The sequence below is a fragment of the Ochlerotatus camptorhynchus genome, unplaced genomic scaffold, assembly GCF_037179485.1.
Source record: "Ochlerotatus camptorhynchus isolate MF236.1 unplaced genomic scaffold, CSIRO-AGI_Acam_v1.1 ptg000278l, whole genome shotgun sequence".
NCBI lineage: Eukaryota > Metazoa > Arthropoda > Insecta > Diptera > Culicidae > Ochlerotatus > Ochlerotatus camptorhynchus.
The window spans coordinates 528,108-552,296 of NW_027040767.1; the positions used below are offsets into that span (position 1 = coordinate 528,108).

The 24,189-nt window shown below is 37.6% G+C and overlaps 1 protein-coding gene across 5 annotated transcripts in view; it reads right to left on the reverse strand.

The window, feature by feature from the left end:
- Nucleotides 1–22,462: 22,462 nt before the first annotated feature.
- The window catches only part of abd-A (abdominal A), a 63,286-nt gene continuing 61,559 nt past the window's right edge, over nucleotides 22,463–24,189 (reverse strand). For 3 of the 5 annotated variants that reach the window (XM_065228059.1, XM_065228060.1, XM_065228058.1), the window contains 2 exons: nucleotides 23,808–23,827; nucleotides 22,463–23,534 (listed from right to left, as the gene is read on the reverse strand). In XM_065228059.1, coding sequence (XP_065084131.1) covers nucleotides 23,495–23,534; nucleotides 23,808–23,827 — 60 coding nt within the window. In that variant the 3' untranslated portion in view covers nucleotides 22,463–23,494. The remainder of the gene's footprint in view (nucleotides 23,535–23,807; nucleotides 23,828–24,189) is intronic. The other 2 variants (XM_065228061.1, XM_065228063.1) reach the window with 1 other exon arrangement.

The following is a 24,189-nucleotide window of genomic DNA, read 5'->3' on the forward strand; positions in this document are numbered from 1 at the left end:
GACTGTGAGACCATTCCTTTGGCAGGGTGTTCTCTATCCAGATTTTATTTATTAGGTCTAGTAGTTTGACTTTGTTGCTGGACGGGAGATGTTGCAGCATGGAGTATCCTATATCGTCCGGACCGGCGGATATCCCTTTGCTGCGGGATAGTGCAAGGATTAGTTCATCGAATCGAAAGGGCGCGTTGATGGGTGTAGGTACAGAGTCCTCCGGGATGACAATGTTGCCAAGGCTCTGTGTGGACGCGTGGTTTTTTGTATGAACTTTCTGTCATAGCGGAAGATTTTAAAGATGTAAAGAGTAGAGCTCAGTATTGGAGTTTCAGTTATGGGACCACCAAGCACGAATTATATACCGCAGGCATCTGTGTAGGAGATCTTGCAGAATTGAATAGTATGTACTAAGCAAACAAAATTAAGGTGGTATTAGTTTACGTGGCTAAGGTAAGAGTTGCAACAATCTGACGTTTGAATATTTGTTTGCAAAATATACCGCTATTTGAAAATTCACTCTTTCACTATATGATTTATGAAAAATATTATTGTTGATATGAAATGAACTTCAATCATTCAAAGTCACCCGCTAATGTAAAGTAGAAATACTCAGAGGGAGAGGGCGGAAAAAAAAACAATTTGGCCGCAGGGTTTTGTATTTAAATTATCTTGCAACCCTTGCTAGAAGCTATCATTTTACATGACTTTTCTTTTCGATTCAATGCACGAGTAAGAAATAATTGATTGCATCGTAGTATTTGGCATACTTATTGGTGCCATTAATCAACCAACAAAGATCACTTAATCAATAGAGTTAGAATATTATTTATAATGCTGCAAAGTGGTTCAAATTAAGAAGCACTCGAAAAATAAAGGCGATTGGATTTCTTTTTGATTACAATACCCTCAAATGTGATCTTGTAAAAATAATAAATCTTCGGAAAAAATCTAATGGGAATGTTCGATTGGCTCAGATTTTGACAGTTCATTTGGCTCAATATATTCTCTCCGCTCATCTCTTCCTCTGAGGATTTCTAATGTAAAGGGGAATAAGGAAATAAAATCAATTGGAAATTTGCTTTCCAGTGAGTTTACTTTAAGTACATAACAGCATTTTGTGTTTATAATAGCCCTGTTTAATGGCACAGCTTACAACCACTAGAAGTTACTCGAAATGTTGTGTCAAGAAGTAGCTGAAAAGCTATTGCTGGTACGAATTAGTTTTCTCAATGAAAATTCTTTATGATCTGTTTTTTTGCGACTTAATTCAAACGAAATTTTATCTTAAAAGCAATGATTTTTCCTATTTTTTTTTAAATAAGACATTTAAGTCATTATGAGCGGTACTTTCGGATTGCAGCTTTATTATAAACAACAAAATAAAAATGTTGGAAAGCTAAAAAAAATGATTTTGATCTGTAATTTTCAAAATTTCTTCTATATCTCTGTAAACTAAAGTCTTGAGCAAAGTTGTTTAAATGTCAACTTTGCAGAGAATTCCTATTCCCTATCTATCTGAACACAAAAGTTATATTTTTGAAGCATGAATTTACCTTAATATAAACTTAAGGAGAAAGGGGATGGCATCATTTTTCAAAAAAATCAATGCTGTTTTTTCGTCTCAAAACTGAATTCTCTCGATGAAAATATCTCTTCTTCTCCTCTCTTCTCCCTTGCTTATCGTATAATAGCTCATTGCGTGCTCTCAACTTAGTGTTCTATAGATGCACTTCCACAGTTATTAATTGAGAGCTTGCGATGCCTGTACTATTTTTGCATTAGTATAATTGTGTGGCAAGTACAACCATATCCTCATATCCTAAGTCAAGAAATTTTCCAACCCGAAAAATGCTTAGACCGAACCGAGAATTGAACACAGCATGGTCTTGCTTTGTAGCTGCGCCTCAGTCGCTAAGGGAGGCCCCCTCAATGAAAATGTTTTCCCTGTGTTCCGGATTTCAAGGAAAATACAGTAAACAGTAATTTTGGTTTTGAACAAAAGAATTGCTTTTGGATTTTTTGAAAAATGTTTTGCATCCTCTTTCAAGCAACAAGCTTTGATCTTCTCAGAAAATTTCACAAAATATCTTTAATAATAATTCACAAGAATATCTTTAATAATTATCGGAGGCGAACCAGCGATCGGCTGAAAGTCTCCTTAATAAAGATAACTAACTAACTAACTTTAAAAATGATTAGTACTTTATTTTTTATGTCAGACCAAAATGGATTAAACATTGTTAAAATACTTCTCATAAACAAATCAAAGCTACTTTGAATCTCTCAGTTAACTAATACCTAGTAAATTTGAATAAAATCCCTATAAATTTGTTAGAAATTTTCAGAGGCTTGAACAAATTTTCGGCAAGAAAGAGTTAACGAATTTTGAAAACAACATTTATGCTTTAATTTTCATTCAATAGTTTAACTTGTAACATGAATAGTAACTTACCTCCGCACTATCGAATTATATTATATAGTACTGTTCTATGTTGCTTACCTGAAAGAAAATTGGAAATGTTTCATTAGAAGAAGGAATTTGTTTTTTTTATTGTATGATTTTTATGTAACCTGATATCATTGCAATACTTTATGTGGACTAAATATTGGATAGGATGGTTAGAAGATTTTCTCCAAAAGCAAAACCATCATCAACAGTTATTTTGTACGGTATCGACATATAATTTTAACCCGAGATCAGGGTTGAATCAATGAAACAGGTGAATCGTCGTAGAGTCCTTTTTCTCATTACACTTCGAAATTTTGTGAATGTACCTAGCTAAAATTAGAGGAGGTTGTTTGCTGATGAACAGAAAGCAATGTTTGAAATTTGCAGACCTGTAAATCTCGTGAATCCGAACATTAGTAATCTTGATATTGGTGAAGTGAGATAAGAAAATCGACTCTACAAGGACATACCTTAGGCATTTCCGCGGTTGTTAATTGAATGTTTTGTAAACCTGAACCATTTTAAGAATCGTATATTAAGTGGCTAACACTATAACGCTCTAAAAGCAGGAAAGTTGCAAACAATTCTTAGAACCGCAGCATGACATGGTTTAGCTTTGTAACTGTATATTTACCAGCTGAGCTAAGGAAAACCCTCAAGTATAGTACAAATAAATTGCTTCAAATCTGGGTAGAGATAGGTCCGAACATAATGTAAGTCGAGATAATTATTATTAAATCTAATTAATCAATTCAAGTAACATCGCAGGTTTTACAACAGTTTACTAAGACTGTAAAGAAACCCAAATATTTAAATGGGATGTGATTATTAAATTACCTTGCCCTTGGATTTTAAAGAAGGGTTCAGTATTTAAATTCCATGAAAACTGTAGTCACAAAACATAGTTTAGAAATATGTCATACAGAAATGTAGTTCTCGACAAACATTTGAAAAGGACCAATTAACCAAGTGTAAACAATTGCTTTAAACGTCAATTTCTCACTGATCATAATATTCCCACGCAATCCAACTGCGCCATACGATAGAACAAACCTTCCTCTACCAGATGCTGCTGTTAGTTTGCGTGAGTGTTTTGAGATTTGTAAGAAATCGACTTTTCAAATGTTTGTCGAGAATTGTCAAATTACTCATAGTTCTATTATGAGTTTTCATCAGAAAAGCAATTTAGCAGTGCAAAAAAAAAAGATCCTGCTGACGAGTGGAAAGGGTATCCTGATGCAGAAACTGCTGAAAAAAACAAGTCGTAAAATCATAAAAGAGTAGAAAGTTTCATCACCCCTTGCTCATTGTGATTTTGCTTTTCGTTTTTGAAGAATTTTCTCTGACTTTTTTATGGCTTTAAGTTTTTATAGCCATCCCATCCCTTTAACCCTGAGCGTAAAGATTGAGCGCAAAGGACGAACGGTGAAAACTTTCTAATGAATGCCTTGGCAAACTACAATCCAAAGATCAATTTACCTCTGGAGCCGATCGGTGATCATCGGGGTTTCCTGGCACATACATGCCAAAATCTGTAAACACACACTTTCACACTAGCGAAAAACAAAATCGCAATACTAGCCGTCACGTGCCATCGAATGAAGAAAAAGCGAGCATTGCTATCGATTTTCGGTGCGAACGTAACTTTCGGAAGAACGAAACGCGAACATAGACAACATCATTGTCGGAAGGTGACGGATTTTTACTAGGAAACACACGCAACCACCAATCACGTTTTTGGACATTGCCGGCGAATTCGCGGGACGTTCGCGACGATGACCTTTGACGGACCTGAGAAGTACACACGCGAAATCTGCAACCAACTGAGCCAGAAAACAGCAAGAACCAAACAACCACCGCACGTCAACTGAGGCACTCTTGAAAATGTCAAAAATGGTTGCCAAAGGAGGCGACCAGCCAAAGGCAAAACAGGGCTAAGCATAGAGAAACAGCACACGTTTATATCAGAGCCAGAGAGCTTAGTAGCGTTGTTGGTGTATTGTATATGCTGTCTGTGGCTGCAAAACCAAATGTGAACCGCACCACTGTCAACCTCGTCCCACCGTTTATTCACTCTTTCTCTTCCCTTCCACCCTGACGTTGGTCGTTTTCCAGGCACTGACTCTCGATGGGCTCTGTCCCGGACTCTGCGGCCAACAGCACACCGATCGATGTGTGGAAAGAGAGCGACAGTGCCGCTGTACACTTTACTTTAGAATCTGCCACAGCACAACCGCCAGCAACTTCCAGCCGTCGTCGTCGTCGTGGGTGAAGGGGGTGAGGAACAAGGAGAGAAACACCAAAAAGCATTAGAGCTCTGCTTTTCCTCCTCTCTACTTTGGAGCTGCCTTCGACCTTTCTTCCTTCTCAACATTGTGTTCGTTCGCTCGAACAGTCGACGGTTCTTTTTTGATAAAAAGTCATAATCATTGATATAAATTACACTTGACGTTACCTCACACCACCCACAGCACCTGATCGCTCTTCTACATGGTTGGCAACTGGCACAAGAGAACCAGAGATAGAGATAGCATTGACTCTCGATACGCTCGAGTGCAAGAGTGAGTAGGATTACCTTTGCCAAAAAAACATCCAAGAAGCCTACACCGTTTCCAAAGCAACCCTCGACCGGGAACTCATTTACTGCGACCGATTTGCAGAAGGGGATGATTGCCAACGGTGCCTGTCTATGTACACTGCTGCCTCCCTTCCGGCCGGGGCACACTGATGTAAATAGTAATTTTCTAGATCAATTTATAGCGCAAACAAATTTCAGGGGATTTTACCGATTCCGATGGGTGCAGATCTTTTTCGTGAGGGAAGATGCCGGCAAAAGATATATTGCAATTGGGAGGGAGGGTTCCGGAAGAAAATTTAAAAGTGGCATTCCATCGAGAGCATCCAGGGTTGACACAATGGAACGTGGGTGTAATTTCTCTATCGAAGCGGAAAATAGTACCTACGCTTTGTGTGTCATCTGCGTTGCCTGCAAGCAAGGTTGTGAAATATGTGACACAGGGGGAGCCTTTTGTTCCCAAACGGTTAATCTTATCTGGGGGGATATAAATTTGACTTTAAACACCTTCGCAACGGAAGGTGTCTAGCTTTCGAATGGGTTGAATCCGCTGATTGCGAAGGTTATCTCGGAGCATTATTCACGTCGGATGGCTCGCAGTGGAGTTAGCATAAATTAATCGTTGTTAGACTGCTGCTGTAGGCTGTTTTAGGCTTATTTTTGGACACCATTAAGAGGAATAATGAGTATGAAACGTACTTAAAGGTATAATCAATGTTGTTGGCATTGAGGACCCTAGGGGGGGGGGGGGGTGTATGAATATTACTTGAAGCTATTATGAAATTTCGCAACAATTAAATCGAAAGAATGCATAGAAATGCATAAGTTTTATTGAAAAACTGAGACTTGTATATCACTGTTCCCGAAGGATATTCGTCGCTGAATGGAAGAAGATTTTATAAGTTGAATTTACAGTACTAATAATTTCACATGGTTTTCATAATAGAAAAAAAAAATGAGGGCATAATTAAATATGTGAACCAAGATTCCTTGTAGAGTCCTGTATAATATCGCATTACACAATATCAAATATCAAAATATGAATGTTTCATTTATGTACGGAGCTGAAACTAGTACCCTGCATGCGAGGCTGGGGAGCAACGAACAATGTCGGAACATTGCAAATCTACAAACCCCGTAAATCCTGAAAAAAATTAGCTCTGCTTGTAAACATCAAAGTATCGACAATGAAATGTTTAGTTTGGTACAATTTTCTGAGGGATATCTACTGTATAGTTGGAATGTTGCCCAATTTCAATCTCCCGGCTAAAAATTGTTTTAGCGAGAAAACTCTTAATGATAAGTGTAAATTTGAAATGCAATGTTTTTTTTTTACAAGAGCGATCATTTAAAAAAAAAAAAGTAATCTTTAATAACAGATATTCGGAGTTCCACAGATTTTTTTAAATTCATCCAAGACAAATGTATGCTGCAACCTTTATCCTGAATCAAAGTCAAAACAACAATAATAATCAAGGCAATTTCAGATCAGCTAAGTATTTTTGGACACATGGTTTCTTTATATATGTCGGGACTTTGATCTTAGAAAGATCACCATCAATTGTTAATAATACAGCTCTTATCATATTTTTCAACCAATTCCTTCTATCACATGTCCAAAATATCATCGTTTCACTGCAGTTCGGAAAATATCACTCCAATACGAATTTTATCAGAGGATCTAATCAACTAAATTTCCATAATTTTTTTGGAAAATCTCATATAGGGTAGAGCGCTACTTCGTCGTCATCGCCCATTTCCGTTCTATCGATCAGAAAAGATCAATAATATCAATGATTTCACCGTGTACAAATCAATAACAGGTGTGTTCCGATGCGTTAGTTCATTAGCTACAAGATAAATCCTATTAGAGCGCATTGTATGCATATTTACGCTCGTTGTTCTCAAAACAAAAGAAGTGCTCATAACGAATCCATTTTTCCTACGTTTATCCGTACGACGAAGAAAATCTAATGGCGTTTCAATGCGTTTCAACTCGTAGGACGAATTTAGAATCAAGAAGCAGTATTAGATTTTAAGCAATATCTCAGTAATTTTGTGACTCTTTATCAAATCCAACGGTATGGAAAGGTGAATAAATTTAAAAGTCATTTGACAGAAATATTCCACTTTTTGTTTAAACTCGTTCTGACAAGAGAGATAAAGCACGGGTTGTGCTTAGAAGGACGGAAATTAGATCAAAAACCCTACACCTTAAACAAAAATTTAACTCAACTGAAGAATATCTTGCTCTCTATTAAAGAAATGTAATGCCCAAGCAACACAAATTCATAGAATTGTTTTGAGTAAATTTCTATACAACTATAACCAAGGTTATATAACTGTTATAGAATATGTGTTCCTTGAGTGGTTAGGTCTAATCAAAGCATGGTGCCTCCCTTAGCTCTGTCGGCAAAGGCGCAGATACAAAGCTAGACCATGCTGAAGGTGGCTGGGTTCAATTCTCGGTTCGATTTCAAGTTGGAAAATTTCTCGACTTCCCTGGGCATAGAATAGATAGAGTAGAGTATGATTGTACTAGCCACACAATTATTCTAATGCAAAAATGGTCAGGCATCGGAAGCTCTCAATTAATAACTTTTTTTTTTTTTCCTTTGATTTATTTTCCGTCGATCTTGTTTTCCGTGCTGAGCACCAATGCTACCGACGCCAGAGAGGCAGCTCCTACACCTGGACCCTACCTATCGACCCATCAACTCATGAACCGGGGACCAACGGCTTTACTTCCCTTCCGAAGGAAGGCGTGATCAGAGATGTTATGCCTCAGAACATCCCGGCGGCGCCGACTGGGATTGAACCCAGGCCTGCTGGGGTGAGAGGTAATCACGCTTACCACTACACCACCGGCGCCGCTACAATTAATAACTGTGGAAGTGCATCTAGAACAGTAAGTTAAGAGCGCGCAATAAGCTATGCAATATGCGATTATCGACACTTACATAACACTTACATATTGAAAATACATTTAACTCTCCCTAACGCGGTATTCTCTTAGCTGGATTCACTCTCTTTTCCCATACAAATTTCCAAAATTTAGCACCATTACATTACCCTCCCTAGCTCGATGGTCCATTCAATATCGACTTAGAGAGACTTTACTGTATGTAGGAACATTCTGTAATTACGCAAGAGCTCAGTGTTTTCCAACCCTCTTCCATTGTAATGCATAATAATATAAAACCAAATACTCCTCCAACCCTTAGTAAGATCTAACATCGAATATTTATATGTGCTGCATTTGATCTTTTCATGCTTACGTAATATATGTCTGACACTCCCTCCCTCGCATTTAAGACAATATAAGCAAATTGGCCTCAATAGTATTTCGTTAGAGGTCTTTCTTAGCTCAATCTGTAAGGGCGCAAGACCATTCTGGAGGCGGTCTACCGTGTCTCACTAAGTTATCTGAGCCCGTATAGGATCACAATTTAAAATAAAATTGTTTTATGTGGAACGGTGAGGAGTTTCTGAGAAGTTTCCACGTTATTCCGACAATCAATATTTTTTGGAAATAAAATTGACATAGACATTAGGCTAATAAAGGGCTTCCGAGCCTTGTATAGCCTTTACAGCAAAAAGGCGAATAATCAAATTCGCATTCCCCAAAGCAAAGATAAATCATGCAAGGCTCTTTAAAAGCAGGCTTGATGGAGCCTCGCTTGCGAGTTTAAAATGAGCCGAGCTTAGCATTTTTCTGAGGAGTAGAATACCTACTGCCAAATCATTCCACTGAGCTTCAGAGCTTGTGAGCGAAGGGGGATAAAATGAGAGTGAGGTTTGCTGCCATCAGAGTTGCGACCTATCACAATCGCGATCGTCAAACAGCTGATGGTAGTAACGCCTAGTACATTTCTATCAATGTGCTTGGCAAAGCACTCTACATGACTCTACATGACTCTACATGACCATCAAGTTGACGAAAGAAGTAAAACGCAACTGGTGAATGTCGTCTTCGGTGTTGATCCATCACCGATCTGGTCATTCCCGACAATCACGACACTCATTTGTGCTCGTTTTGAAGCAGTTGTTGCTTTGCTTGCTTATGTGAGTGTGCTGGTCAGTGAACCCAACAGCTTCCGTTTAATTTTGCCAGCTTTATTTCGAACCCGTGTACTCGGCATGTGATCTACGATTGCTAAGCCAGCTTTATTTGTAACTCACACAGTGCCGAGTCGAACTTGGAATGCGGTAGGCATTGTTTTCATTTTCTTCTGTCGTTTCGCTTTTTCTCACCATCGTACTGCAGAAGTCTTCACTGTTTTATTCGTGCTTTACATCATCAGCAGCGAGTCTTGCGTTTTGCCTGTGAGCATTACCATTACTCGTGATTGTTGTTTGCCATGGATCAACCTCTCACTGCTTGACAAAACGTTCTGTCAGCGATAGTCGGTTGATGCTTTGACGAGTGTCGAGTGAGTGTCATGATATTTTGCATCTCTGGCTGCTATTTTTGTTCAAGTTTTATATCACACACTCTTACTCTGGGTGAACTCTGAGCTTCTTGCGTCGAACAAAAAAGTCATCCGGAGTCTCGAAATCATCCTCTCGCTGAAGTTTACTCTCCCTCTCTCTCTCGAGGAGTTTTTGTTTACTTCTTCCATATTCCTGCCGCCACTCACTCGAGGTGAAGGCTGGCTAAACTCGCAGGACAAGAGTGTTTTAAAACCTCCAGTGAGTTTGAGGAGTTTCAGCAAGCCTGTTTAAAAGTTAAGAACAGGAAAGGGATCTCCCAATCATGCAAAACCAGATTAAAGGCTTTTTCTTACAAGAAGAATCACACATCCTTGCCACCCCTTTTATTTATTATTATTATTTTGAACGTTTGCTTCAAAGATGAGCCAGGGTGGCCAGTGATCTGGAGGCAAATTGATCACCGGGGTAAAACTGGTTGGTTGTGATAGATATCAAGAGAAATCTTGTATGCTTTTCATTATGAAACTTCAATGGTAGATTTGACGAGTTTCTCTTTACAAAAAAGTTTTTTTTTACTTTTCCGTCGATCTTGTTTTCTGTACTGAGTACCAATGCTACCGACGCCAGGAAGGCTCAACTCATGAACCGGGAACCACTTTACAAAAAAGTAGATTTATCTCATATTCTTCAGTTTTATATAATTGACGTTCAATATAAATTTTCAAACGTACGAATGATAGGATCCTTAACTTGAAAGTGACATTTTTCATTGTACTAAGTGTCAATCAATCTATTTCTTTTTTAATATGGTAAAATGTTTTCAATGTTAGAAATTAATGATTTTCAGCGAAATTACCAGTAATATAAAACATGCTTACATTTAGGCGCAACTGCATTTGAAAAAAACATATTTTCCAGACCTACTGAAAACATATTTCGTAAAATGATTTACGACAAGGATCTCATAGAAAATCACTCGAAAGCCATTTGAGGGGTATATCAATTTAACCCAATATGTTCTTATTTGAAATTAAAAAAAAAAAAAAAAACAACAACAAAACAACGAAACACTCAATGTAACAAATGATCATGCAGAACGAGCTGAAAGTCTCGTTTATAAAGAAAACTAAACTAAACCATGCGGAACGATAGCTCATCATGGCATCATCATTGATTTTAATACCATGAGTTTGTCAATTTTCTCTAATGTAAGAATTCATTTTCATATTTACGTTTTATGTGATCAATTTGCCTCCAAATTACGGTATTCAATTTAGAATTGCATTTATTCCCTTTGTTTCACTGCTACATAAAAACAGTTAAAATCAGTAAAAATAATTGCAAACATCCATGAAGCATTGATGTCTACATTTCAATGCAAACGTCAATCCATATTCTTAAGAAAATTACTGTCGATGTTGAGTAAACAATAAGATCTCAGTCATTCATCAGTTATCGATGTCGTCAATTTGCAATTAATCAAAGCTAATTTGCTGAAAGATCTTTCAACTCAACAATTGGTGACTTAAGGTCAGATATATTGGCAGACAACGTGTAAAATTAAATCAGAAGTTCAGAGCTAAACTTTATAATTGAACGTAAAATGAAAATAATTTGCTTGAGCAGAAAAAAATATGATAAATTAAAAAAAAAATACAACAAATATTTGCTCAGCCTCCATGGAGGGGGCGACCCCGGCGTAGTGGTCAGCATCCATGCATCTCACGCCAAAGTCAAGAATTCAAATCTCACCCCGGACAAGTCACGAATGACCCAAGAGCGTTAAAGTGACTAAAAAACGCCTCCACGACCGAGGGGTTCCCTAGTCGGGGGGCTCGGGGCATTTCCCCCCTCAAATTCGACCCTGGTTGGATCTATCAGAAATCCTAATTTTTTTAAGAAAATTTACAAGATTCTGAGCATTAGGCCTACGACATTTGGACTATGACATTTTTAGAGATTTACAGACGATCATGCGAAAAGGAGTAAATATTAACTTTAAATGTCTCCCTATCAGAGACTTGCTGGCAACCTGCGATCTCTGCTATATGTAGTCGATTTATGTGTTTCTGCAAATGTCTAGTATAAGAATTTAATTCCTTTGTCTTTTGTCTCTCTTTATTAGTTTTTGTTTGTCTTGTCCCCCCCCCCCCCCCCCCCGTCTCGATGAGTCTCATCGTCGCCCACTGGTCACCATAGCCGGTCGAACTCCAGACGAAACTAGATCCGCACTACCGTTCATACTGGCAACAACGTTCTGATGAGACAACGAAACCTTACCCCCAAGCTCCTCCCCTGATCCTATATTTCGACAATGTACCTCTCTAACCTAGGGTAAGCCGCGAGTAGTCGGCCCAACTCCTACTAGACATAGAATTAAGTGAATTTTGTTACTAACAAAGAACAATGAACTATCGGCTCCGTAAAGCTAACGAGATTGAGCCTTACAAATAAATGAACTAGTTAAAAATAACTTTAAACCTCGAAAAACACTAAATACTATGTGATAGCGCAAAATTTCTCTTCCAAATGTTGCAGATGGTTTGTCTGTGAAAATTCATCAAAAAAAAAAACGATGTTTAAATAATGTAATTGGTTTATTGGTCAACGAAAACATTTGGTTTTCGCACAGTAATTTCCATATAAACTTCATAAGGTTTGTGCCAAGTCAGTTTCCCAATAAATAAGTTCAAATTTTGAGAGGCTAATCAGGACCCAATTTGGAACTGTTTAAGCAGCGTGGAGCGGAAATTTTAAATTTTGCATCAGTCTAATGCCCCAATGAGTGGGGAGAGGAGCCCGCCCTCTATTCACGAAATGTTGAAGACAGGGAGTTGGAATTTTCACTCTCCGTATCCATTTCATTTCAATCGGGTGCTCTGGTGGACTGTCTGTCCGATTTTCATACAAAATGGTCAACTTTGATATGATGTAACTTTGTTAACTTATGATCAATTGAGCTGAAACGTTCACCAAAGAATTATGTTCAATTTTACGAACGCCGGGAAGTGAGACACCAGGTAAAAATTTTCTTTGACGAACAGCTCAAGTTATCACAGTTACATCATGTCAAAGTTGACCATTGTGTATGAAAATCGGCATGCGCTGCTATTTTATCGAATATAACTGTAATAATGGAAAGAAAATTAAGAGAAATATAAAAGAAATATATCACCCGATACGTTGCAAAGCTGTATTTTAAGAATCTGGGGCTGAGACAAATACTCGAATTGGGGATTTTGAAAAAAATCCAGACCCTGGACTAGAACAAAAAAACAAAAAATACGGCCCTTGGAAAATGTTTGCCTAAATTCTGTCTAAAATACCTATGGAATTTAGAGGAGAGTTTTAACACTCCGAATACGGTGGGTAAAAAACTTTACGCCGACTACGAAGCCTCCGAAAAACGTGTAACGGCAAGTTTGCAATGGCATAACTTAGCCATTTCTTAATAAATTTCAAAAATTGTGGTAGCTTTAGAATTCCTAGGGTCTGCAGATTATTTTCATTGCAAAAATATTGCAAGTAGAGTCGTCTACTTTTTTTAAAAATCGAAAAGAGTTGTTACACGTTTTTTTGAAAGGTGTGTTTGTAGGGTTTTGAAAGTGGCTTAAGATCTGTAATTTAGATCCTCCGGTCCTCAAAAAATCCGGCACAACCGTAAAGTGGTCAATCCATGAACCTGATCCTTGAGCTCTGCGGTTTTTTTTTATAAACATTAGGAACTGTGATGAAAGAAATAATTTAGGGTTATGATATAAACATAAACCTGGATGTCCATAGGACCGTCCTCAGGGAAGATCCGGAACATCCGTAAAAGTGATCAATCCATGAAACTGATTCTAGAGCTACGCATTTTAACATTAGAATCTGTGATATAAGAATGAATTTGGGCCATGGACCCAGATGGCCATCGGACCGTCCTCCGGAAGATACGAAAAATCTGTAAATCTGATCAATGTATGGAGCTGATCCTAGAGCTCCACGGTTTTTTTCAAAAAACACTTGGAACTTTCATATATAAATTAATTTGCGGTCGTCATATTAACATGTACCAAGAAGGCCATGAGACCGTCCTCCGCAAGATAGAGAACATCGAAACTGATCCTAGAGTTCAACAGTTTTTTCGAAAGCATGTGAAACTGCGATATAAGAAAGAATTTGGGGTCATGACATAAATATGGACCCAAATGGCCATGGTGCCATCCTCTGGTAAGTCCAGAACGTCAGTAAAAGAGGTCAATCAATGAAACTGAAGGATCAGTAATAGGAAGAGCTCCGCAGTTTTTTTTTTCTAAAAAATCATTAGGAATTGTGATATAAGATAGAATTTGTGGTCGTGACAAAAACATGGATCTGGATGGCCATAGGACCGTCCTCCGGAAGATATGGAAAATCCGTAAAAGTGATCCAGAGGTTTCTTATATCACATTGTTTAAAAAAGAACTGCAGAGTTCTAGGATCAGTTTCACAGTATGACAAATTTAAGGATGTTGCGGATCTTTCAGAGGACAGCGCCATGGCCATCCGGACCCATGTTTATGTCACGACCCTAAATTAAATCTTAAATCGCAGTTCCAAGAGTTTTCGAAAAAAAAATCAAGTTTTTTTTCGCAGTTTCATGGATGATCCACTTTTACGGATGATCTGGATCTTCTTGAGGACGGTCCAATGGCCATCCAGGTTCATGTTGATGTCTCGACCCTAAATTCTGTCATATATCACAGTTCGAAGTGTTTTCGACAAAACTACGGAGCTCTAGAAACAGTATCAAGGATGGACCACTTTTACGGATCTTTCGGAGGACTGTCCCATAGTCATTCGGGTCCATGTTTATGTTAAGACCCCAAATTCATTCAAATATCACAGTTCCACGGTTTTTTCGTTCTTGGATCAACTTTATGGCTTGCTTGCTTGCAATCGGGCTAAGGCCTTGTTGTCCTCTTCTGTCCGAAGAAGTCGTCTCCACTCTACTCTATCCATGGCCACAGTTCGCCAGCCTCGTAGTCTGCGAAGGGTCCGCAGGTCACCTTCTACTTGGTCGATCCACCTTGCCCACTGCGCGCCTCTTCTTCTTGTTCCTGTTGGGTCGCTTTCTAGAACCATTTTCACTGGGTCGTCGTGCGGCATTCTTACGACGTGCCCAACCCACCGTAGTCGCCCAATTTTTGCAATGTGGACGATGGATAGTTCTCCCAGTAGCTGGTGCAATTCGTGGCTCATTCACCTCCTCCACGTTCCGTCATCCATCTGCACTCCACCGTAGATGGTACGCAACACCTTCCGTTCGAAAACACCTCCACGAGCATAGTCCGGGTCTCGTGGCCGTAAAGGACCACCGGTCTAATCAGCGTCTTGTAGACAGTCAACTTCGTTCGGCGGCGAATTTTATTCGACCGGAGCGTCCTCCGGAGTCCAAAGTAGGCACGATTCCCTGCCATAATGCATCTTTGAATTTCTCTGCTGGTATCATTTTCGGCGGTCACCAGTGAGCCCAAATACACGAACTCATCGACCACCTCGATTTCGTCACCGTCAATCTGAACTCGGGGTGGGAGGCTAACATTGTCTTCCCTAGAACCTCTTCCTTTCATGTATTTTGTCTTTGATGCGTTGATGGCAAGTCCAATCCGTCTAGCTTCGGCCTTCAGTCTGATGTACGTTTCCGCCATCATCTCAAAGTTCCGTGCCATAATGTCAATGTCATCGGCGAAGCCAAGGAGCTGGATGGACTTCCTGAATATCGTGCCACTCGTGTCTATCCCAGCTCTTCTGATCACACCTTCTAACGTGATGTTGAATAGCAGACACGAAAGTCCATCACCTTGCCGTAACCCCCTTCGAGATTCAAAGGGACTCGAGAGTGTCCCCGATACTCGAACAACGCACATCACTCGATCCATCGTCGCCTTGACCAATCGCGTCAGTTTATCCGGAAGTCCGTACTCGTGCATAATCTGCCATAGCTGATCTCGATCGATTGTGTCGTATGCGGATTTGAAATCGATGAACAAATGATGTGTGGGCACGTTGTATTCGCGGCATTTCTGCAGAATCTGCCGAATCGCGAAAATTTGGTCCGTGGTAGCGTGGGCACCCATGAATCCCGCCTGGTATTGCCCCACGAACTCTCTTGCATGTGGTAACAGACGGGGTGTGCCAAGTCAGTTTCCCAATAAATTAGTTCAAGGGAGGCTAATCAGGACCCAATGTGGAACCGTTTAAGCAGCGTGGAGCGGAAATTTAAATTTTTTGCATCAATCTAATGCCCCAATACGCGGGGGAGAAGAGCCCGACCACTATTCACGAAATGTAAAAGACAGCGAGTTGGCATTTCCACTCTCGGTATCCATTTCGCTTCAATCGGGTGCTTTGGTGGATTGTCTATGTGTTAGTTTACATTTCATTATTACAGTTGTGTTCGATAAAATAGCAGCGTTTTTCATACAAAATGGTCAAATTTGACATGATGTAACTTTGTTAACTTATGATCAATTGAGCTGAAACGTTCGCCAAAGAACTACGGAAATATTAAATTTTTTGAAGCACCTGCCGTAAAGTGAGACACCAGGTAAAATTGTTCTTTGGCGAACGTTTCAGCTCAATTGATCATAAGTTAACAAGGTTAAATCATGTCAAAGTTGACCATTTTGTATGAAAATCGGCATGCACTGCTATTTTATCGAACACAACTGTAATAATGGAATGTAAATTAAGATAAAAATAAAAAATATATCACGCCCGATACGTTGCAAAGCTGTATTTAAGAATCTGGGACTCAGACAAATACTTGAAATTTGGGATTTGGAAAAAATTTCCAAGTCCCTGGACTAGAAAAAAAACAAAAAATACAGCCCTTGGAAAACGTTTGCCATAGAATTCTGTCTAAAATACCTATGGAATTTTGAGGATTTTTTTTTTTTTTTTTTTTTTTCTTTATTTAAGAGATTTTAAGCCTTAGGCTAGTTCATCTCTAGGAATTTTGAGGAGAGTTTAAAAAGAAATAAAGTGTCAAGGAGGTTCTAAAATTTTAAGGAGTTCTGACCAGAATTCCGATAGAATTTAAAGAGTGCTCTGAAAATAATGTCATGGGAATACTGACGAAAATTCATCGAAAAACACCATGAAAATTTCGAGAAAAATACCAATTGAAAAACTAAAATGGAGATTTATGACGAAAATTCCGAAGAAAATTCAGAACTAATTCGGAAGAGACATTTGACTAGAGTTCAAAGAAAGCATTGAAAAGGTTTTAAAGTAATCGAGTTCTCAGGATAGTTTCAAAAGTTGCTAAAAAATATTCCAAGAATATTCTTAGAACAATTCCAACTACGAGGAGAGTTTTCTCGAAAGGTTAAGAAAAATTGCATGATAAATCAGAGCAGAAATCTAAGGTCATTCTGGGATTTATATCATGGTAAAAATGAAAAGAATTCCATGGTAATTTTGATTTCGAACCTTTGAAAATTCCTGGTTATTTTTTAGTTAAGATCTAATTTGCACATTTTTATTCTCAATGTTGAACATCAAGAATAATGTTCATGCATATGACGTCAAAATTGGAACAGTTGCAAAGAATCAGTTAGAAATGTTACTGAGAAATTAAATTTAAAAAAACTGATGAGCAAGTCTTTTAAGGTAAAAATTTGATTTTTTTAATTAGTTGATTCTGAAACTCTGGAGTAGAAAAATCACCGTTAAAGTTTATGGATTTTTCCCGGTTCTTATGTTGAATTCCTGGGTTTTTTTCTCGGTTTCCTGGTTACTTTTCTGTTCCCCGGTTTTCATGGTTTTCCCGATTTGCTGGTCACCCTGATATAGCACATCAAATAAGGTTGGTAACCCTAGCAGCACACTTGTTACTGAACAGTTGTAGCACAAACAGACGCAACTATTTGAAAAAGTTTTTCTTGAAAACATAGTAGGGGAATTTACGTATTCTCGTCAATCTAAGCAGCTTCCGCACTTCTATTAGCATTTTCTCAGTGTCACGCACACATATGATGTGTCTGTTTGTTAACATTCATCTGCTGCTAGCTATTCTATCCATTCCAATCAACAAAACTGTCCAAAACGGTTTGAAAACGTTTTTAAGGCGCTACAAACTTCTCAGGTGAGTGTGACTATTGTCGGCAGCCTCTTTTACTTCGGCAACCTTTCCGTTTAAACTGCGTGTAAACCAGCTGTTCTATTATCGGCAACTCGAAATCAGCCGTATTTTGATGTGCTTATGTTTCTTTTGCAGAAACACCTGGCATAACAGGTTTGCTCAATCGTAAAAATGTATTAGGATTGAAGCTGAAAAACTAAGGAATCGTTTAAATACATTCAGCGAAGTGTTTTAGTGAGAAAATACACCGAAATTAACGTTTAAATTGTGGTTGCCGAAAACAGTCGATGGCTGCCGAAGCCATCATTTATCCTATTTCCAAACATAGAACCTCAGTAACGACATCTCTCAGGCTTCTCGCGGAAAACACGCTTGCTAGCCTACTCGCAAACAATATTGCATAAAAGTTCTATAGAATGTATAGAAAGGTCAAAGTGATCCGATGCCAGCGCTGCGGCGAGTAGTTCGCGGAACTGATAATATTCAAATCAACCGTTAAATGCGTAAACGAAGATACACAATGAAGAGTTACGTCTGTTTGTATGTGGCAGGCATGGAAAATCATTAACATTCATTAGCCTCTAACTCTTTTCATAAACAGCATTCCGCAAAATGATATTTAGAACTTTTGTAGGTTTTGTTATTAACTACAACTTGTGTTCAGAACTAAAATCTGTATCTCTTATGCATCACGAATATGAGCGGGCAGAACTCGTTACTGTTTTTCAGTGAATGTAAAATACTAGTGGATTCTGTTTGCTCAGGTTCGTCATGCATAAGAGATACGGATTTGAGTTTTTTACAAAAGTTGTAGCTAATAATAAAACCTACAAAAGCTCAATACACCATTTTGCGAAATTCTGTTGATAAAAAAGTTAGGGGCAAATGAATGTAAATGAATGCACGAAATGAATGCAAATGATTTTCCATGCCTGGTTGTAGGTAAAGTCTGTTCCATTTAAAATTTGGTCATTTCTCCAAGGGGAAATAAAGTACATGGTATACATGATACAAGGTATGGTATCATTTTGTAGGATTTTTATCTAGCTTTAAGGGAAAAATACAACAACAATTATTTGTCAGCTTTTCGGATGAATTTTCGAACTTTTCGCGGAATACCTCTCATCATGTCTTGCACAGTAGTACTGTCAACCTCATCTACCATCCTTTTCCATCGCTTCTCCAAACCAGATGGTGTTTTGATTGTTTTGCCACATTTCTTCAATTTGCGCTTGATAATTGCCCAAAATTTTTCAATGGGACGAAAATCTGGACAATATGGTGGATTGATACTTTTCTCAATAAAATCGACAATATTCTGTTTATACCATTCTATGACATCGCGGCTGTAATGGTAGCTGACTAAATCAGGCCAGAACTTTACGGGACCTTCGTGTTATTGAATGAATGGCAAAATTATGTGTTGGAGACACTCCTCCTTGTAAAGTTGTCCATTCATAGTCGCTCCAGTGATGAAAACCTTTGTTTTCTTTCCGCAACTGCAGATGCCTTTCCAAATAATCAACTTGCAAGCGAATTTATCTGTAAAGACAAATTTGAATCTATCCGGAGCATCCCCCTTACGTAAAAAGTAAAAATTTTGGCCCGGTATTTGTACTAAGTCCATTTTTACATAAGTTTCATCGTCCATCAAAATACATCCGTTATACTTGGTCAGAACTTACTCGTACAGCTTCCTTGCACGGTTTTTGGCAACCAGGTTTTGTTTCAGCGTCCTGTTGGGATGCTTGCTGGCATGGTACGATCGGAAACCTTCTCGCATACAGATTCGCCGAACTGTACCGTGTGCCGCACTGAACCTTTTCGCCAAATCACGATCGGAAATCCCAGGATTCTTTTGGACTGCCCTTATGACCTTCGCTCGTAGTTTTCGGTCATACCACTTCTTCGTTTGTTTTGTTTTGCACGATCCAACGTTAGTGTTTCCTGGTAACGTTTAAGCACGGTATTTACAGTTGATTTTGGAAATTTGTGAGCCTTTGCAATCATTCCTCCTAACCACGCTGGATTTTGCACGTGAGTGTGCATAATTTTTTCACGTCTGTCACGTTCCATCTTCGATAACTGTTGAACAAGTATATGAATCCAGATGAAATTTTCACTACTAAATAAACAATCCTTCCGGATCAAAACGCTGTCAATAGTTTCTTGCTACAGTCGGAGGCGAACCAGCCTAAGGCTGAAAGCCTCCTAAATAAAGCTAAATTAATTAATTAATTCTTGCTACAACAACTAGAGGCGCTACAGTAATTAAAAAAAAGGGGCCAAATACTAACTGGAACAGACTTTACTTGTTTGCAACTTATTCCAGTCACAATTAAGTTCTAGCTACTTATTGTGATCGAAATGTGTTGCTTGGGAAATTACTATAGTAGAACCTATTGAAAATTAATAAAAATTGATTTAAATTTGGATAAAATATGCAGATATTATTAAAAAAAAATTCATTATGATTGTTTGATTAATTAACGTAAGGTCAATATTCACCACTCATGTCGCCTTAACTGCTCACTGTATTGTTATAATATTATTTTTTTAAACAACTCGCAAATTATTTCAACAAAAATCAAAACCAATATTACCAGGAGTAATGATACTATGTATAAAGCTGGCAAAACTGGAAGGGTGAGCGGTGAATAACGACCTGAAGTTTTTCAAGTGTTACTATAAGATCCTTACTACTACAGCCACAGGAAAAACGTATGAAATTATCGAAGAAACTTTGAATTAAGTTGGGTAAGGTTTATTGTAGTATTATTATAGTTCTTCATATAATTTGGGAATATATCAGAATATTGAAAATAAATCTCTTGGAAAACTGATGAAGATGCTTGAAAATTGTCTCCTTAGGTATTCGACAACTTCGAACATGGATATGTTGGTTGAACTGGGGCCCGCTGTGTCCAAATTTAAACGGGGAAAGTAATTTCCAAACCTGTAACATTAAAACACCGTTCGGTCTAAACTAAAAGTATTTTTAATGAAAGTAAACGATACTTAAATTTAAATAATCTGAAAAGCATGATAAACTCACACATAGAATAAACTAATTTACATGTGACGGATTTCATCTTAGACAACATCTTAAATCGATAACATGGTGAATTTAATTGTTCTAATACCAATAGAAAAAAAGTTCGTTTGCTCGAATTGAATATCACACCTTTTTTATTTGAATATTATGTCATATGTGTTGCTTGTATGTGCCAGTTTCGGAGCATCCAGATTGACAGAAGCTTTCACAATTTGCATGTACAGTTAACCATTTTTTAAAGGATAGCTCCTAATGAAATATCTGTGAGCCACAAAAACATGTCCAACGTTTCATACACCATGAAACGTCAGATATAGAATTCAAGAGACCGTTGAAATCAAGCAACGTTTTAACCAGATTTGTGAATAGTTCATCAAGGACTTTCAAATTTGCAAACCCTCAAATGCATCCGTAATAAAACTGCGGTTATGTTTTATTCACTTTTTATTTTCATAATTCATATCAATATGTCATTCTGCTCTTTTTTCTTAATCCGCGATCGTTACAAATGTATGCATTCGTTTGTTTTTTGTTTGTTTTTACTCAATTTAGTAGCTGTGTAATAAATAAATATAGAGCATTAAATTCTCATCCACCTCTCTATCCGTTCAATTTGCATTCTTGCTATAAGTTCGAAATTGCCGATTTCTATTTGCATATTTATATGTATTGCCTTTACTTTTTTTTGTTACCTATTTCCTTTGTCACAATTTGCAATGTGGATTGTGTGCTTGTGGGGCTGTTTTTCCTCTGCTTTAAAATAAACGTCAATTAGGTTATTTCAATATGTTTTACACGCATTACATTTGTAGTACTGTTTTGTTTTATTTTCTTTGACTTTTCATCGTTATGAGTGCGGCGTTCCAAAAAGTTCAATAGCAAGTCAGCTACTTGGTACGATCATTTTTTTATGGCTGTTACTCCTTAGCTCACTGGAGAAAAGAGCTAGCTGTTTTCATTATTCACATAAACATGTACGGCAGAACCACTAGTTTTTTTTAGTACCATAATATTAATATCAGTATTAAATGCTATAATTTACAATTTCTATGTCAATTACTAGTTGCTTTAAAATGTGTTTCTTTTTTAATTCACCAATGATTACGTATTTAAGTGTTTAGTTTTACGTTTTCGAGTTTTGTTTTGATAAGGGAATCAAGAAAAATGCTTGTTCTATTTTTTTTTGCGTCGAGTTGAGATCAAAACATTAAATTTGCTTGATATCTATGGCAAGACTTCTTTTTTTTTCAGTGAGTGTCAAACAAACATTCATTAGACGATGGAATGAACTCTTTTCTCATATAAATAGCGTGTTTTGTTTTCTATTCTACCCTGACTATTATTACGTATTTCATTTCCTTCTTCTGTTTAGTGACGTTGTTAAGCGATATCTACATGGGTTCCTTGGGAAAAGTTTGGTGAAACTGAGTTTTGTTTGTTATACAGAAAACCGTTTCGCTTATGCTGTTGCATGCTGCATGGAGGTAATGGTATAGCTTGTGATTCTTCGAACAAATGTTGCTCGTCGAGTGTCTCGCGAGAAACAGTGGGAAGTGTATTAACAAAAAAATATATGAACGAAATTGATCTGAGGAACTTGCACTGAACAACACAACAAGGGCGAAAGTAATGTGGGTCAATTGATATGTGAAATAAACTGGTTCGTATAATACGAAGGCTGCAGCCAGCGTCATGTCACAGGCTGCGATAAATGAAGATAAATTAAGGAGAGAAAAAAAATGCCATACAGAAACATACAATCGACTGGAAGACAAAAGATCGAATTTCATGTTGGTTCCTCAAATCGTTACTAATAAGCACAATCAATGAAAAACAAAAGACGTGTATTACAAATTAGAAATTTATTTAATATGTATCATCTTTCTAACTAAATCTACGGCCTAAGTTCTGTTAATACAAAATAGTAACAAATTTACACAAGTGAAAATCAACAAAAGAAATTAAAACTCTTTCTGGGATCAGTTCATCACGCACCGTTTGGCTGATGATACAGTTCTGCAATTCAGTTTTCTGAGTTGGAGTCCTTTTCTTCACTATACTAAAATATTAACTCTAACCACTGGACAGATTTGCGATTATTTCTGTTTGTTTGTTTAGTTTCAGTTTTATTCGGTTATATTCAATAATTTTAATTACGTATTTGACACAGTCCCTCCTTGTGCTGTTGGGATTAACTGCACACGTTCGACTGTAGAAATTTTAAAATTTCTCCCAAATCCTTACGAGAACGAAACGCTATAGTTAATGAGTACGACCATTTTAAATAACTAAACTTTACCTAACACAGTTGTTTCTTGTTGTTTTTGCGCCCCCGCCTCATCCGAGCGAGAACGCGATCAATTCAAACCGAGGAGTTTGAGTTTTCAATTGATATATTAATAGTCACTTGAACTTGTCACATTTTTCTTCTCATCTGTTTAATGTATAATTGTCAAATATGATTACAAATCATGTTTAAGTTCTATAGAAAAAAAATAGTTTCTTAGCACTAGTACGTATATTTGTTATTACTTTTACTTTTTTGCAGATTTTCCACTTTATGTTCATTTAAAACTAGATCTTCCACTTTGTAAACGAATGAATTGCACCCTCGCATCAAACCAGCGGTCATCTCAGACATGGCTGTTGTAGTTGTTGTAGCTGCTGCTGCTGCTGCTGGTCACAAATCAACCTCCGGATCCCAAGAAATTGCTCTCACAGTCCTTAGGGGGATACCAGATTATGCTTCTGGTTGATCTCCATGCTGAATGTGTGTAAATCTCGTCTCCGTTTTGTTATTTATTTTGTTTATGAATTACGTATGTCGGTGTGTAATTTGTATGTGTGAGTGTTACTGTGGCTTATTTACGATCTTGGTTAAATTGAACCAACGATGTCTCTAGTACTCAGGTTTGCGCTGTTTGGTTGAAGTTGGCATTCAAATAAAATGGCAAGAGAGAAAAGAATAAAACATAAGAATTAATTGAAAAATAGCGCTGGTTCGCGAGCAAACAAGGTAACAAGGTGTGGGTTCGTAAGGGGTGTTGAACTCAAATAGACGATTGGGTTTGAGATTTTAGTTCTAGATATGAGACGTACGAGAGTTTTGAGTGGTGGGTAGATTGACCTTTATCTCAATCCAGTTCAGTCTAAAAGCGTAGTTTTACAAACAATCTCAACTTATTCCCACCTTTTGTTATGTTGCATCACCTGGAAAATCGAATTAGCGAAAGGGAGTAGAAAAGAAATATCGTTTTGATTTAGAATTTTGATTCAATAGTAAGTTTGGTTGAACGAAATAATCTTTACACTCTGAAGCAAAAACGATTAATTAGGTAAATTGCATTTGGCTATAAGTTAAATGATTTCGAACAACGGTGTGTCGTATGAAATTAATTATTCTCCGTATTTTTTTTAACTTCGAAAAATAGTAGAATCAATTATTGGAAATACAGGAATCAAAATCGTCGAACAGAAAGAGTAAAATTGTATTTCATGCACAGAAGAATATTCGTCAACCACGGTGATCCTAAAGCTTATATTGATGCGATAGAGTAGAACAAAGCAACAAT